The sequence below is a fragment of the Coloeus monedula genome, assembly GCF_965178545.1.
Source record: "Coloeus monedula genome assembly, chromosome: 22".
In the NCBI taxonomy this organism is placed as follows: domain Eukaryota; kingdom Metazoa; phylum Chordata; class Aves; order Passeriformes; family Corvidae; genus Coloeus; species Coloeus monedula.
This window is the reverse complement of record NC_138802.1, coordinates 4,314,292-4,331,436: the sequence shown is the minus strand read 5'-3', so window position 1 is coordinate 4,331,436 and position 17,145 is coordinate 4,314,292. Positions and strand designations below refer to the sequence as shown.

Genomic DNA, 17,145 nt, shown 5'->3' with positions numbered 1-17,145 from the left:
CGACCCCAGCCCCGTTTCCCAGCTGTAGTACCGCCTTTAACCACCAGGTGCCACCAGCGCGTCCCTGCGCTCCGTGCGCATGCGTGCACCCCGCAGCTGCGGTACCGCGCTCCGCCAGCAGGTGCCACCAGGGAGCCGCCAGCCCAGTGCGCATGCGCCGCTAGCGGCGGGGGCTGCAATACCCGCGCTCGCCAGCGGGCGGCGGCAGCGAGTCAAAATCCCCGAGTGCCGGAAGTTGGGTCGTGCCAGTGAGACAGAAACACGGGAACACGGCAGAGTGCTGCTCCCTTCGTGCGGGTCACCTCTGCTTACGTTTTCAAGCCTCATCTCAAGCTATATTTGTATTTGAAAGCCATGTAAGTCTATATTCAGGATATCTTACATTCTAAAATCCTATATATATATATAGGGTATATCTATCTAATATATATATTAGAGATATAGGATATATATATAAAAATATACATACAAATATAGCAGATACGGGGGGTATTTTAAAATTAATTTTTATATAAAGTAAAATTATTTGTCTATATATATATAAAAATAACAAACTTTGCAGTTTCAGTGTTTTACACACACGCACACCCTCTCCCCCTCCCTCCCTCCCTATGAATTTCCAGGCCCTTTGGGGCTGTACCCTCCCTTTTTGGGGAGCCCCAGTGACTGCCCGTGGCTCCGCGCTCATCTCCGGCCCCAGCAGCACCGCTCTCCCAGTGACACTGGGATGCCCCAATGACGCCATCGCCCCTCAGACTCCAACTCCCGGCAGCCACCGCGCGAGCCCACGCCAAGCGCTTCCGGGCCCTTTACGTCATCGCTGCGCGCCGCGCGCGGGCCGTGCCGCCGCCATGGTGCAGCTCGGTGAGTGCCGCGGGCTCGGAGCGGCCCGGCTCGGCCCGGCCCGGCCGTGACCGCCCCGCGCTTTCTCCGCAGGGAGCCGCCTCCTGAGGGGCTGCCGCGGCGGCCACGTCGTCATCCGCTTCGCCCTCGGGGGCTGCACCAACCGGCCGTTCTTCCGCATCGTGGCGGCCAACAGCAAGCGCGCCCGCGACGGGAAGTACCTGGAGCAGCTCGGCTGCCTTGACCCGCTGCCCAACGCGCACGGCGAGAAGGTGGCGGGGCTCAACCTGGAGCGACTGCGGTACTGGCTGGGCTGCGGCGCGCAGCTGTCCCGGCCCGCCGAGAAGCTCCTGGGTAGGCGTGGGGCGGGCGCCGCGGGTGGGGGGCAGGCCCCGGTTCGCTCCCGCGTCTCACCGCGTCTCACCGGGCAGGGCTGGCGGGGTTCCTGCCGCTCCACCCCATGACGGTGACCGGCGCTGAGAGGCTGCGCCGGCGACGACAGCGCGAGCAGCAGCCCGAGGCTGCCCCTGCGGACGGTCCGGCCGAGCCCGGCACCGCGGCGGGCACCGCGGCCTGACACGCCCCGGCCGGGAGGCTCCCGAGCGGCCCGAGACCGCACCGGTCTGGGACCGCACCGGCCCGCCCGGGCCCGAGGACGCCTCCTGCCCGTCAGTGCATCTGACCCCATTAAAGTGTTACCTCTACACTCTACACAGTCCATCTGCTGCTTTCTCCAGACTCTTCTCAACCGAAGTTCACTGTTGCCAAATTTGGTGCATAAAAGAGGTTTTGCTGCTCTAAGGCAGGTACAGAACCATTCCAGGAGGCACCTACAGCATTTCCTAGGCGTGCCATTGGCTCCAGCTTCTCTGCCTGCAGTAATGGCGTGTCCTCTGCCAGCTTCCATTGGCCTGCTCCACTTGTCAAGTGGCTTGACTTCTGGCTGTGATTTACTGTAACAGAGCAGTCCAGTGGTTCAGGGGAGGCCTGGCACAGACAAATGCAAATGGAAGTGCAGCTGTATTTCTGTTTACTTTCTCTAGAGAGTTTCTGGGCCTGTTTGTTCATTTACAAGTAAAAGAGAAAGATTTCGGTCTCATGTAAAGAGGGATTGGGGAAATTGTCCTTTGAGTCTTACTATTTAATCACATATTTGACCCTGTTTGAAGAGGCAAGAAATCCACCAAAGTCCCTCTCCTACTTTAGATGCACCTTATGCTTTTTGGGGTTTGCTTTGGTGCAATTCCTAGATGATTCTACAAACATCAGGCAAAGACAAGTTTCCAGTGTTGCATCTCAGTAAAAGCCGTAGTGTAAGCAGCCCAACAGAGGATGAGTAGACAAAACACTTTAAGAAAAGGGTCTGGCTTGCTCTCACAATACTGAGAAAGAGTGGTTTTATTTCTGCTCATGGATGAAAGATTAGGTGAGTAAAAAGCTATTCTTGGAAGTGACTGAGGCTATGAAAAGTGGTGGTGCTTTTCTATTACACCTCCCTCCTTTTCTGTGTATTTGGTACGTCCAGCATCATGTTTTGTATCAAATGGTGAGTGCACTCTGGTGCACTCATTTGTAGGAAGTTCCTCCCTAGCTTACTCTAGATTTCCTTTCCTTGCTCCACGGGGAAGGTTTGCATCCACAGTGTTTTTCTTACCATAATCAAAGGTACCACGAAGCTTTTCCTTTCCAGAGCTTTCCCCTTTGAACCCAAGGTCTGTCTGTAATGTTTCTTTTAAGACAATTCTGTGGAGACCTGGCTTTTGGCCCCATTAAAAAAAATGCAAACAAACAAAACCAAAACAAACCCCACACAACCCCTCAGCCTTACATTGTTACTAAATAAAGCATCCCACAGTCATCCACAAGGCAATAAAACAGTTGTTTTCATGCCCTTTGCCATAATAAGTGCTCTGGGGCTGCTCTGCAATGCAGGAGGGTGAGGGACTATTGGCATCACACACTAATTTTGCGTGACACAGTGGTAACAGGAGGTAAATGAAGGAAGTTCTAAGAGGAGAGTCTGGCAGTGCCTCACCTAATTCCCTCCTCGTTGTCCATGCAAGTACTGGGTCTGTCTCTTCTTATGGACCCAATTAGTAACTTTTTCTAGATGTATAAACTGTTCCATGTGAGTCAGAAGAACAGTCTGTACAACAATGCACAGCCTCTGGGCCACTGTAACCCCAAGCCTGCTGTGGAAGCAGTGGGGTTTTGTGCACAGAGGTACAGTACTGTGCACCAGGACAGGACAGCTCAAGCTTTCAAAAAAAAAAAAATAGGCATGCTGGGCATACAAAGCATAATTCTCAGCTGCTGTGATGCTGACAGCAGATGAAGGCTGAGAACAAATTACAGTGAACAACTGTAGTACCGTGCAAATGGTGAGAGGTGCAGGGCTGGAAAAAAGGGGGGTGTCTGAGGCCTCCTGGAATGTGGTAGAGAAAACCAGCAGCAGGTAGCTCTGAGCACTGAATGCCATTTACACCTTGGACTGAACCTACCTTTCCAAAGATTATTTTCTCTGGAGCCATGAAGAGCCCCTGTTGGTTAAGGGGGCTCTACATAATAAAGAGCGCATAGGAATGTAGGTTCAAGGGCTTGTTGCTCTAAACACTTCACTAAATAATTCACAGCAAGAGCTTGGGTAAAAGGAGCAAACATTTTCCTTTCCTGGTAGGAAGCAGCATTCCTCTTACTCAGTTGTATTCCATCCCCTCTTCCCCAAAGAGTTGTGTGGGCTAAAAAATAAATAACTGTAGTAAATTAAAAACAACTGAAAGGAACGGGCATAAAGCAGAAGCAGAGTAGGGTATCATCAGGCTGGCACACAGCAAAAGCCAGGCTTGAAGAAAGCTATGGATGAAGCTCAAACCTCCAGCACAGTAATTCTTCACAGGACTGACAGCAATACTGTTACATTCCTCATGTTCAAGTAGCTCTCGTAAGCTTGGTTAGCACTGTACTCACACAACCCAAAATCTTCATCTCTGCTCTGATGCTGTGATTTCCTCTGCTGGCTGTTCCTTTGGCTATTGCAACAAGATTTGTTATCCTTTTTGAGAGAAAGCTATCCCCGGATCCTAGAAAAAGCAAGAACAAAACAAACAAACAAGCTTGCATACAGCTTACATACACAGCTGATAATGCATCACCCCCACTGCAGACTGCTCCCCAGCCTGCAGACTGCTACTCTGGGCACATCCTGCACTGGAATTCATCTTATTAATGTTACTCATTGCCTGCTTTCTTCTGCTCCCCGGACTTCCATATTCCACACAGGATGAAGCAACCTCCCCATTGTTTACTGTTAACCCTTTTTGGGTATTGGGCTGTGCTCTTGCCTTTTAGATCTAAAGAGAACGTGGCCACCACTGGGGCTGGGGGCATTAGGCAGCAAGCTGCAATCACCCAAAATTGTCATTATTCCATGTATTTACCATTTCTGCATGGTATATATGAGAGAGGGTGTTGACAAGGCTTTTAACATTAAAAGCTTCTTGCACAGCATACAAGAAGTATGCTGTCTCCCCAGAACCTTCAAACCTGTTAGGACACAGCAAGAACTGCAATACCAAGTAAGGATTCTAGTAAAAGACCTCCAGCCTGTCCCAGTGCTGCTGCCCTGCAGCTTTTGCTTCTGTTTTGAGTGTTGCAGACTGGAATTTGCCAACTGACTGTGCTACAGGAGCAGCAGCCTGGGGCACAGGAACAGCAATGGAAAGTTGCTACAGCCATTTCCCCAGTGAACATCCACAAAAACCTTCCCTGCAGAAAAGCTGGGCTAAATGAATCATTATGAAATAACAACCACAGGTTTGGAAAATGTCTATTTAGATAAACAGATGCTGGAGATCTCCCTTGGCATTTCAGCCCCTGGTACTCAAAGAGTTCTCAAGATGTGTATTTGATTTATGCAATCCATTGGGTGCTGTTATGATAATGGCATCTAAAAGTTTCTCCTCTCTCCTGAGGCTGTCTCCCAGTCTGAGGGAGGGAGAACATACATTAAGAAAGCTACCTTTTATGCAAATTCTTTTTTTAATAAACTGTCTCTCCTATAGAGTGCAAGATGTTTAATTACTCATTTGTAGAAAATAAATTTACTAGAGAACTTTTTTAAATACTTCCCAATATTGTTTTTCTTTATATATACATAGATACATACTATATATATATATACACAATTTTATTCTGTTTGATTCTTGAAAAGACTTATTTTTGCAATCAAAGAACAGCAGAAGTTCTGAAATCATGAGGTTGTCTTTTCTGAGAAACAGCAAAGGCTGAGTGAGCTGCAGACATGCTGAAATGGTTACAGGTAGCTTAATTACAAATGTGAAAACTGGTTAGGTCTTTTCTCCATCCCTCTCCCCATTTTCCCTGCTTCTGTACGTGTGTAATAAATACATTTACAAACATCCACAAATAATTGCCATGAAGCAACCTTTAATGATATGGACTTAATCAAAATTAACCTTTAGGCATCACTGAAAAACAGCACAGCATAAAATCATTTTCCTGCCTAAACCCATGCATCGTTTTTCTAATCACTAACTTGCAAATTTAGACAGAATATTTGAAGCATTTGGATTCCAGAAGGTAAACATCACCTTGCAGCTCACAGTTCACCAGTGACCATATACAGTAATTTCTGTAAAATACAAAATGTCTGTCAAAGGAAGAGAATAAGCAAGTTAAGCAATGCCTCTTTTTAAAGTTATTTCTAAGGATTTGGTGCAGCTTCCAGCTCTGCATGATGGTGACAGGCTCTGTTTTTCTTCCAGACACCACTAGTATTGCTCAAAACCCCAAATTAACACAGACTGATGTTGACTTAAAAGTACTATGTATGTACCACTACATAAATACATATGCAAAATAAAGTCCATATCCCATAAAATAGAAAATGTAATATAGAGTCTATTGGGCAATGCATACAGGCATAGCAATAGTTTTATAACTATATAAACGTAGTTCATATTATTTACAGATGGAAATGGAGACAAACATTATCATCAAATACATTGATTTTATGAATCTTTTGAAGATTTTCACTTGCAACCAAATGATCTGCAACTCCAGCTATGTGGAAAAGTAAAGTGCTCACAATCCATTTAGTGCAATAATGCTGGCTACAAAAGAGGAGAAAAAAATTTAAGAAGTAATACCACATTAGCTAGAGGGACCAAACAAAAAATAAAATAATTTTTTAAAGTTTGAGAAGATAAGGAAGAGAAATTAAAATTACAAAGCAGACTAACAAGAAAAGAAAAATTCTCCAAAGTCAAGTCTTTAGATTGTCAGAAATCAGAAGTGCCAAATGTAGTTTCTCATGCTATTTTGTCCCAGCTTTGTCCTGAACTGTCCCATAATCGAAGAAATGGCACAGATTTGCAGATATGACACTATGTAAGCCCAAACAAAGAAATGAAAGATGAATGTACTCATCAATCTGATAGCTAACAGTCCCCTGAGTGCTTGACTTCATAACTTCAGTAGTATTCCTCTGTTTAAGTCACTACTGAGTAACATGAAACTTGCTTCTAAAATAAAGTTTTTAAAAAGTAACACTTGGAAGCAGATGATAAAAATGAGAGGTTCTTACAAGTAATGTATTATGCTTTCAGCACTGGATTATAGTAAGCCACAACAACTAAAGATTACACATATTATTTCACCTTGGCATCATAGATCAGAATAAACTTAGGGGAGCAGTGAAGTACAACCCATTTAAAGGAGTGACTCTCTAGAGAAAACCCTTCTTCTGGACCTAGGGACCAGGTGAGCAAATATAATCTCTTCAGGGATGCCATGTGCAGCACATGTGAACACCAAAATGCCCCTCAGCCTTGGTAAACATTGGCTGCCTACCCAAATACGGAGGCAGACTGACAGGAACTTTAGAAATAGTTTTATTTATGACTTAAAATTAACTCCTGGCCTTAACTAGAACTTGTACAAATTCTCACACACCACCTTCTAAAATCAGATTAATTAAGAAATCTCACAGATAATGAAACCCAAAGCCCTTTTACTGTTTTAACTGAGATGTGGAAGATGCAGCTCTGACAAGCACTTAAGTCACTGATCCCCACACAGACTTCAGAATGTCCCATGGTAAAATTGTATAAACAAGAATGATGTGATGCAGGCTTCCATACAAATGATTTTTCTTAAGAGTAAACTTCAGAGTAACCTTCTGCCCAAGGGAGGTTGATGGGAAAAGACCTTTCTCTGCAAAGCTGTGTTATGGACAACTGCTAAATTGGATTCTGGACAAATCCTCCTCCTAAGTCATCACAAACACCTGTAGTCTTAATTAAAATCTAACGAGGAAGGAAATATGGATGTATTGGCAAACATCACCAAGGACCACAGCCAGGACCTCCAGAGTGGGGTGTGGGAGCCAGGCCACAGCGCTTTCAGCCCACTGTGGTGTCTTGTAGCAGTTCTGCTGGTGGGAGCTCTGTGCACCCAGAAGCCCACGGCACTTGGCAGAGGACTTACACCACCCAAGCAGGACCAGTTGCTCTCAGCTTTTCCAAAGTTTTGAAAAGCACCCTCCAGAGCCAGGCCTCCCACGGGCAGAGGCTGTAGGTTGGACCAGCAGCTCCCAAAGGCCTCACAGGCGACCAAGGCTGCTCTGCCTGGCCAGGAGGTGGCACCTTCTGCCCCCCAAACTGGCAGGTCACCACTCCCACGGTGGCAGTCTCTGCAGCAGTGTGCAGCCTAGCAGCTCACTGCCACTCCAGAGAGTGAGGCTGTCCTGCCCAGGCACCAGAGTTTCAGGTCTCCTGCCTCATGCTGGACAATACCAGTCATCCCCGGGATGACAGCACCACGAGGCAGCTGGAGGGAACGGCCCCACCACTTCCTGCTGCTGTGGCCCCAGGCCCTCTGCCACCTCAGGGGAAGGACGAGCAGTGCCAGGCGCCGCTGACTCACCCCTCACCTTCCCACCAGGCGGGGGAAAGCTCACCAAAGCCAGCGCAGACCTTTCTTTCCATTTGCCAAGCCCACTGCTGCCGGCCCAGGGGCGCACAGCCCATCTTGTCACGATCGGGAGACCAAGGGTGACGCAATGAGGCAGCAGAGGCTGTGGCAGCTTCTCCCATTTATTCGTTCCGCGCACGGGGCAGGAGCGGACGCTGCTCCTCGGTGGGTGGCAGCTCCTCGGTGGGCAGCAGCTCGTAGGTGACGCAGAGGGAGGAGAAGAGGCAGCCCAGGAAGGACACCAGGCTGGAGAAGTACATGGCACTGCTGGCGCTGCCCACAGCCGCCGTCAGCGGCCCCATGGCCAGGGCCACGAGGATCTGCGCCAGGAAGTACTGGCAGCTCAGCAAGGAGATGTCAACGCCCATCCCACGCCGCGTGCCCTCCGCCTGCGAGCCTACGAACTGTGGGGACACAGCCACAGAGTAAGGGGGAGTCCCGGGGGCTCCTGTCCCCTCCCCGGCCCGAAGCTCACCTCTCGGCTCTGGTAGTAGTCGCAGAGCAGGGAGTAGGGCAGCGTGCAGAGCGTGGCGAACAGAATGCCGTAGGTAGCGCACAGGGACAGCAGCACGTAGACATTCCTGGAGAGCGTGGCCAGGCCCGTGCCCAGCCCAAAGGCCAAGTATGCCACAAAGTACAGTGTCCGTGTGCTAAACCGCTCCTCCAGCTTCTCCAGCACAGCTGCAAGAAAACGGTACAGCTTTCGGGGTGAATTGCAGCCCTCCCCACTGCCAGCGGTCAGTGGGGCTGAGGGGTCCACCTTTGGTTAGGCAGCCACATCTCACTGGCAACCACTACATCTCTGAGGAATTGGTGGCTTGCATGTGAGTGCCAAGGACCCCTTCCAAATCCAGCTGCCATGATGCAGCATTGCTGCCCTATCTGCACAGAGGGCACGGCAGAGCTGAGCAGTGCCCCGGTCCCAGGGGGTTAAATAGGAACTGGTGGGGGTGGGCAGGCAGAGGCATGACATACGTGACAAAGTGCTGGGGTGGCACATGACACCTGAGTGCTCTGTCTGGGACACACAGGCACTGGGTGCTGCTGCACCAGAGTTGTGCCTATGGTGACTGCATGTATTTCTGGATTCAATGTACATTGAAAATGCTGCTTGTGAAAGGAAACACATCCAAGGAGAGATGGGTTTTCACTGGATTGCTGACCTCACCTGCTGTCAGTGCAGGCCAAGCTAACTAGCAGAGGTGATCGGGTGAAAAAGAACACTTGGCTTCAGCACTTGTGCCATGTGGTAGGCTATGTGCAACATAAACACTGGGCTACCTGTTGCAGAAACACCACATTTAAGAAACATATCTTTTCCCAAAGCAGTAGTTAAGATGGATGTGCCAAGTACCTGAATAGAAAGCAGCACTGAATGCATAGATGCACATTCCCCAGCAGCCCATGGTGACCCCAGTGTTGTACTTCTGATACTCATCTGAGTTGTGAGGTGCTTTTGGGTTCCCTTGGAACACTACTTCTCCCATGAAGTCAGTATAGAAGAGCAACATCCCCTCAAATGAGAGCCACCCTGAAAGAAGTGAGAAGTTACCTATTAGGATTTCAGAATATCTGATTCCCCTTGTAAGTTTACAAGGATGTTATCAGCTATATTACAAATCACACCCTAGGACAGGTTGTGCAACCTGAGTGTTACATAACACCCAGCCACATTTATCTGAGACCACGCTGCTCCCTGTGCATAATGCTGCAATGTTTGTTAAAGACATTCAGGCTTTTAAAGACCAAGATTTACCATTTGAATTCCTAAGTGGAATCCTAGAGGCTGACTAAAGGCCACAAAATACTGGTTTAGCAAGACAGAAAAACAGATGACAGCAGTCTGTGCTGTCTTCAGGTTCTGACAGGACACAGCGCTCAGTATAACAGAATGGCTCATCCCATGGTAATTTCAGGTTGCTGTTATCTTCACACGTAGGACTGGAAGGAGTGCTTCTAATGGCATGGCTGCAGCCTCCAGAGTGCCTCTGACACAGTTAAAATCTCTACTCACAAATTGTCACCAAGGTCACTGATGTAGACAATCCCTTAATTCCTTTCACAGCCAATGAGTATTAATTACCTGGTCCCTTCTGTCCAATTTTGTGTAAACTGGAGTGACTGCAAGCCCTTCCTAAACACCAGTCACACAATGTTAAAGACTAAAGGTAACACTATGCTGGTTACAGGCACTCCTGCAAAGCCACATTCCACACCTCCTCTTGGCATGTTCTGGGACCCCTGTACATGAGCTGTCAGAGGGAGGAAAGTAAATGCCAGTCTCAGGGTGTAAGCATGGAAATGCAACTAATCTCATCTTTCTGCTTGGTGTGAACATTCCACTTAACAGATGTGCTGATTTAGGCTGTTGTTGTTCCCTTTCTAGGAACACAGGCTTTACTGCTTTGTTGGGATGTTTGGTTTTTTTTTTTTTCCTAAGTGTTCTAAGAAACTAAGAAGGTACCTCATTGGTATCTATATGGAAGAAATCACATTGTCTCTAGTTAGCAGCCATTGCAGCAATAGATAAAATACTGAAAAAGGTTCACCCGGGGTAGAGTACTTCCAGTGAAGGCAAGCCAGAGCTTTGGGAGTACCTAGGAAGTGGTTGATGCAGAGGTTACGGAGAGCCTTGGGCATGTGGCAGATGGTTGAGCAAAGCAGCTTCACGGAGAGGGGCTGCTCTGAGGTCTCTCCTGATTCATTCAGCTCGCTCTCGTACTTCACGCCATTCAGCAGGATATTGGCAACCTGCACCATAAGAACTGCCAGGTCAACAAGCACAGTAAGGGAAGCACAAACATCCTTTAAGCAGATGTATGCAATATTGCACGCCTATCTGATCATCTGAAAGTTAAACTCTGCTGCTGGAGTATGTTGACTTGGAGACTGAAAAGTATATTAGATCGGAACAAGTGTCAAATGGCAGCACTGCACTGCAGCTTTCAGTACACTTGAAACAGTTCTCTTCCCTTCACTAGGGCACTTGGCAACCACATCCAGATGCACAGGCACAGCGGGAATGCGTAAATTCCACTGCGTTTATAGGAGCTGTACCCACATTCAGGCACATGTGGATCCTAAAGTTTTAGAGACACTGAGGAAGAAGAGGATGAGTTTAATTGAAACACATTCTCATTGCTTGCTAACCTCGATGCTCAACCTCAGTGTGCCCAGTATGTACAATCCTGGCCCTAACAAAGTCTGCCCTCACAAACTGGGTCAAAATACAGCAACAACAAACAAAACAAAAAAAACACCACCCCCCCAAAAAAAAAAATCCCCAAACCAAAACAAAAAATAACAGAGGACAGTTTACCTCATCCCAGATCATAAAAAAATGGGCCAGCATGCAGAGGTCTCAGACATTCCAAGTTATCACCAACAGTGGGAGGTGAAGTCAGAGTCTTATCCCTCAGTAAGGGAAAGCTCACCTCCCTGATGGAGCCAGATGTAATGACTGCCATAAGGAGAAGCTCATGGGAGAATCCTATCCCTGGCCCTATTTTGCAGGTCTTTCTGTGGAAAGGGAAGATACAGGCTCAATAAAAATGTGACCTTTTCTGCTCTCATGTGGTAGCTCCCTTGGTAGTGAAGCAGGACTAAAAATACTGACCTAACTCTCACACCTGGCCCAGTTAAGAGTGGGACATTCCCATTTCTGCCACCCTGACAAAGGCAGCTGACAGACTGTCAGTCATAATTCACATTCTACCCACTACTTTACTAATAGAGTCATAGCAGGTGTGCTGTTCCCATAATGACTTTTATGAGGAAGCTGTCACAAGAGTCTTTAATGAATAATTTGTGCACCACACGTTTAAAACTATATGAACAGATTAATAACACTCATGTTTACATGGACATATCATTGATTTCCTGCTCTTACCTGTTGGCTGAAGGTTACATTTCTTCTTCTGTTATTCTCTGGGCAGTGTCCTGTTACAGCATCTGGAATGGCCAAGGTCTGAGGTCTTTTCAAGATCCCTGATGACCGTGGCTTTATTGCATCCAGTGAACCCACTCTCAGCACATCACTGTCAGGCCCTGATGTTAAGCTGCTCTCCCCTTGCTCCAGAATTCCATTTGCTCCATGGAAACAGCCATCAGGCACCCGAGGAAAGCTGACACTGACAGGCTGCCTGGACAAACTAGCTGGAAGTGCCATGTAACTATTATGCCCGCCTGTAAAACAGTCTATAAGCACACTGTCAATATTTGAAGTCCCAAAGGATGATGCAAACTCATTAATTCCCGTCAAAGAATTGTCTCTGCTGATAAAACTCCCATATTTTGGCGTGAGTGGGCTCATGGGGGAAACAGGACTTGTAAAACTTGCCTGTAAGTGAGCTGAGTTATGAGAAGCAGAGTTTTCATTTACACTGTCCTCAAAGAAGAAAGGTGGAGAAGGAGGGAGAGGAAGACTTGGACTTTTCATCACCTTTTTCTTCCTGTTAGAGGACTTTAAGGGTCTCTCTGGAATGCTAACTAGAGTCAGCACAGTAGCAATAGTCAGTACAACTGAGGTGAAGACATAGATGACACGAAGTTGCCCTCCTACAGCTTTTCCAAAACTGGTTTTATCCCAGTGTATTCCTCCAACAACATAACCAAAGCCACCTCCAAGACCTGGTGGAAAAACAGAGCTAAGATTATCTTTCCTATCCAGTCCCACAAGTCAGTAGCAGCACAGCGTCTCGTCTAATGAATCACGAGTAGAATCTGACATTTCTGTTTTCCCAGTTGACTCCTTTTCATGTCAAATGCACTAATAAACACAGCTGTGCCACAAGGAAAGTCTGGATGTACCAACATGGTACAGAAAGAGGGAGCAAGTGCTGTGAAAGTGATGATACAAGTAATTAAAAATTGTAATTTTTCTTTGCCAAGAACAAAATACCTTACCTTTATCTATTTCAGTCCGTAAACAGAAGTGTCCACCAGCCTTGTGACAAGGCTCTGCAATCATTCAGCTAAGACTGTTTTCCTGAAAGTGAAAATCCATTTTCCTCATATGAGGAATGCAGATCTAACTGCATCCAAGACAGATCCAATCACTTCAGAAGCGTAGCAAGCTCATTACTCAGCACTGTGTTGACAGTGCACAAAACTGTCACTGTGTTACTACCGATGAACAGGGAAGTTTTGAGAGCACCTCTCTCTCTCTCCATTCACATGGTCAAAGTCTTAAAACACTCTCCTTTCTTACTCTCAAACACATTCAAGAGTGTGGAATATTGTCCTAGACAGGACAGCACAGCAATTGAAGATGACAGCAGTGAGGAATCACAGCACCCAGTGTGCACTTTTGCCTCCAACAGAGCAAATACAAAACGCATATTCCACACCTGCAGGAAGCCAAACCTCCTCCCTCAAGGGATAATTTTCTTTCCATAGGTCTTACAAAATATGTGACGGATCTTCAGATGAACAACCCAGGACTGTACCTTGTTTGAGTTGTGGTAGTTACAAAAACCTTTTGCAATACATAGATTTTTTTTTTTCATGGTTAATTAGTGATACCTCTCAGTATTTGGTCATTATGCTTATTCAGGAAAAGACCAGTGACTTCCATCCTGCTTTCTCACAGCAGGGCTTGTTTGCTTAAGGCTCACATCACCCAGGAAGCACCAAGAAAACATACCTGCTAACAAAGCGTGGATGTTGAGGCCCCTGTCTTGATCCACTGGGCTGCACACATCCATCATGTAGGCATGACTGGGATTGTCTGCTGAATCTGCACTGAAGTCCATGAGGACAACCCCACAGACTGTAAGGATGATCCCCCATTTGTGGTTATTCTCAGTGTCAGACCAGGCACTCCCTATATCTTTGCCATTCAGCATAAGTGAGAGCCCAAGCAATGCTCCTGGGAACAAAACCAAAACAAAATTGGTCACTATTTGTAAGCAAAAGAAGCCTGCAGAGCTCCAGGTTCCAAAATCATTATTCTTCCAGCAAGCACTATTGCTCTTGTTCAGATCAATGCAGCCTGGGAAAGTAGTGTGGCTTACAGGATATACATAATCCTTTTCCACTATTTGACCTTAACAAATGTCTAGAGTTTGCTTTGGCCAAAAACATCCACGTTCTTGACCCTCAAAACATCATCCTTTCATTCTCTGAGAGGCTTTTATATGTGGATCTCCAGCTGCCAAAGCATCAGCTCAATGTCACTCACCACCTTCTTCAGACTCACAATACCCAACACCTCAGGAGCATTTTGTTCAGCTTAGTGCCACACGGGATGTCACAGAAGAGAGATGCACAACGTTTTGAAGTGTTATGCCCATCGTTTCTAAAAGACACACCTACTGCTAAGACCAGAATGAAAGGTCTTCTCCTCCCAAATCTTGATGTGCACCTGTCACTCCAGGCTCCCAGCAAAGGCTGTAGCAAAAACCCTAGAAAAAAGGAATCACCAATGAACAAGCCTGTCTCACAGAGGAGTTAAAACAGGCATGCCTTAAAAGGCAATTAAATGCAGGACAGGACTGGTCACCCAGGGGCACACACAGCACAAGGACTGAATAACATAATGTGCTGCTGCTCACTGCAGGGCACTTCACTCTGCATCAGTAACAGAGAGTTTGACACCAGGTGAAGAGTCAGAGTACAAGTTACACGTTCTTAAGCACTCTGCTCCTCAAAGGCTATTTCATTTATCCCATATTAGATGTGAGATCCCCTGCAGGATTAGCTTGGAAAACAGCAGGAAGCAAATATACAAGTAGGAAAGGTGCCTGTATTAATCTGTGCCAGCCTGCTAGGAGGGGCCCATCTCTTCTTCTGAAGCACATGTTGTGAGTGCAAGAACAGGCAGAACAAAATTTTCCAAGTGGTATCCATAGTGATGGATACACTCCCAGCCCTGCCTCAGTGCTAAGGCAAGTAATCCAATGCCCATATCACCAGTGGTCAATGGTCTTTCATCATTGGAACACCTCATTTGTTTCAGAAAGTTAAACAGGAGAAAGCAATCCCACTCTGCTTTTTTTCACACACCTTGAAAACTGTCCCTGTATGCTTTTTTAAATAGGGACATAAATGGATATACCAATCCTCTTATGCTTGTTTTTAAATACAGGAATAGAGAAACCAAAGCTTACCCTCACACAAGTTTTAAGAGGTTGAGAAGCTGTTAAAAGAACAGATCTCTGGAGCACATTGGTCTTATTTTAGGTGGGGCACAGCAAGAATTATCCTCCTATTTGTTTGTCTAAAATTATGGTTAGTATTTCTTAACCTCGTGAGAATATACTCAACAACAGCTGAGGTACTGCAAACAAAAAATAAAAAAACCACCCTGTGTAGTGGGAAAAATAAGAGGGAAGGAAAGTTACCTAATATAGGGCTGATGAACCACACCATTCCATACAGTTGGTCTGGAAGCCCCATCTGGAGCAGCACAGGGGTAACATAGGCTGTTTCCATGGCATAGCTGAATTCAAGCCCAAAGAGAATGCACCCATTGAACAGGAGTTCCAAGAAAGACCTCTGAGGCTGGAGATCCCCAAAGTCAACCAGGTCAATAGGACATGGAGTATTTGGTGGTGGTGGCGGCGAAGGGCGGATGTGTTTCCTCCTTTTTGGGTGTCTCTTGAAGTTGTTGGCCCGGTGACTTATGTGCCGTGTGGCCAGTCCAGAATAGCCTGGAACTGGTGCTCTCCAGACTTCCTGAGAAGCCACACCTGACAAGAGTGCAGCATCACTGACAGGGCTTGGTGCAGATGGTGGAATCATCATGGGTAGGGGTCTGGAAGACAAATAGCTCAGAACAAAATGGTCGATTAAGAAAAACTTTGCTTTATTTCTTTTACCTAAGTTCAAGTCATTTCTCAACATTTCACATATGAAGTGTGGCCTTTGTGTTAATTACAACTTCTTCTTTCCATCTCTCGATGGAAGGCATTTGTGTTTCATGGGCACATCTCTGCATCTTTGCACAAATGAGACACCAGAGATACTGTCTAGGTTACTGAGGTATTGCCTACCACCACATGGGATGAAGACTGAAATACTTAAAGCAATTAACAGTCATATGTCACACTTCCCAGAAGTTCACAATGGGTCAGCAAAGGGTTTACATTTATGTAGAATTCACTTAAGTTAAACTCACTCAAGCTGAAAAAATAAATCCCAATCTCAGTCTGCGTTTACAGTGATGCAAAGCCATGGCTTGGCAGCAGATTCCAGACCCCTGCTGCAACATGGAATCACTTTGGTAAAAAATCCTTTTGCTACTGATCCTATCACTCCTGCCGCCTGTGCTGAGGCCAAGGCTTAAGGCAAAACCTTTTTCTCAATGACCAAGTTCAGTTTTATTCCTATTTCCATTCCTGAATTCAGCAGAGATATCTCCACTGCAAGGACAGCGTCTGATCCTTAGGAACTGAATCATGAGAAGATGATACATACCCCACAAGCCACCCTCAGAACTGCTACTCCTCTTTCATTGCTAAATGGTACTCAAGTGCTGAATAGGCTCCTTGGATCTCATCAGGATCACTTCTGTAGCCAAAGCATACACAGTGTGGTGGGTAAAACAGCCAAATGGTTTCCAAAATAGCACATCAGATAGATGCCAACAGATCTGCTGCATAAACGAACCACATGTGATTTCTTGACTCTTTTTGCCAGAAATGGAAACAGCTCATGAGTGAAGTCTGACCTTTTCTTTATGCCTCCTTGCCCACAGACCAAAGCTGCTGCTGCACTAGAATGGCTCCACATCACCCCACCCCTCTTCAGAAAACCCTCACAACTGCACACTAGTGAGTAAAATAAGTTTCTTACTTTTTTGGTTACAGTTCCCCTGGGAAAAAACCTCCCAGCTCTTCTATTCTTTGGCTGTTCAGAACTCCCCTAAATCTCATGTTTTCTGCTTCTTTCTCCAGCACATTTCACACACTGGTCTTTCTTCCCGCAGCCCTTAGTCTACAAGCCACAATTTATTGCGCATCTCCAACTATTACCAAAAGTAGAACTCCATTAGCCCATGTTTACCATCACAGTGACTCAAGCACTGTTAAGCATGGTGGATGATGCCTACACAGACCAATCCCCAGCTCCATGGAAGGATCCAGAGACACTGCACAATACAAAACTGACTGCCAAGCACCTCACAGAAGACTGCAGCTGGAGTAACTTGAGTGCATTTGGGGCCTGAGGAGGATAAGGAAGGATGAGTGATAAGACATCTATTGAAATATTGCTAACATTGTATCAAGGGTTTCCTCGAGACTGCTTCTCCTCAGACCAAGATGTATATAATGCAAGAGAGAAGAACAGGCAATTCATAACCCCAGC

The 17,145-nt window shown here is 46.5% G+C and overlaps 2 protein-coding genes across 2 annotated transcripts; one reads left to right on the top strand and one right to left on the bottom strand.

Moving 5' to 3' along the window:
• The first annotated feature begins 771 nt into the window (after nucleotides 1-771).
• Nucleotides 772-1,554, top strand: MRPS16 (mitochondrial ribosomal protein S16). Its single transcript, XM_082295751.1, has 3 exons — nucleotides 772-864; nucleotides 937-1,197; nucleotides 1,275-1,554. The coding sequence occupies exons 1-3, from the start codon at nucleotides 852-854 to the stop codon at nucleotides 1,418-1,420; spliced, it is 420 nt and encodes a 139-aa protein (XP_082151877.1). The 5' UTR covers nucleotides 772-851; the 3' UTR covers nucleotides 1,421-1,554.
• Nucleotides 1,555-7,958: 6,404 nt separating this feature from the next.
• Nucleotides 7,959-16,071, bottom strand: SLC45A1 (solute carrier family 45 member 1; the record flags this gene model as incomplete). The annotated part of the gene is made up of 8 exons (XM_082295561.1): nucleotides 15,180-16,071; nucleotides 14,148-14,240; nucleotides 13,481-13,705; nucleotides 11,726-12,465; nucleotides 10,434-10,587; nucleotides 9,191-9,367; nucleotides 8,312-8,517; nucleotides 7,959-8,240 (listed from the first exon to the last, which is right to left on the bottom strand). Exons 1-8 carry the CDS (start codon nucleotides 15,679-15,681, stop codon nucleotides 7,959-7,961), a joined length of 2,379 nt encoding a protein of 792 aa, XP_082151687.1. The 5' UTR covers nucleotides 15,682-16,071.
• Between the last annotated feature and the right edge of the window lie 1,074 nt (nucleotides 16,072-17,145).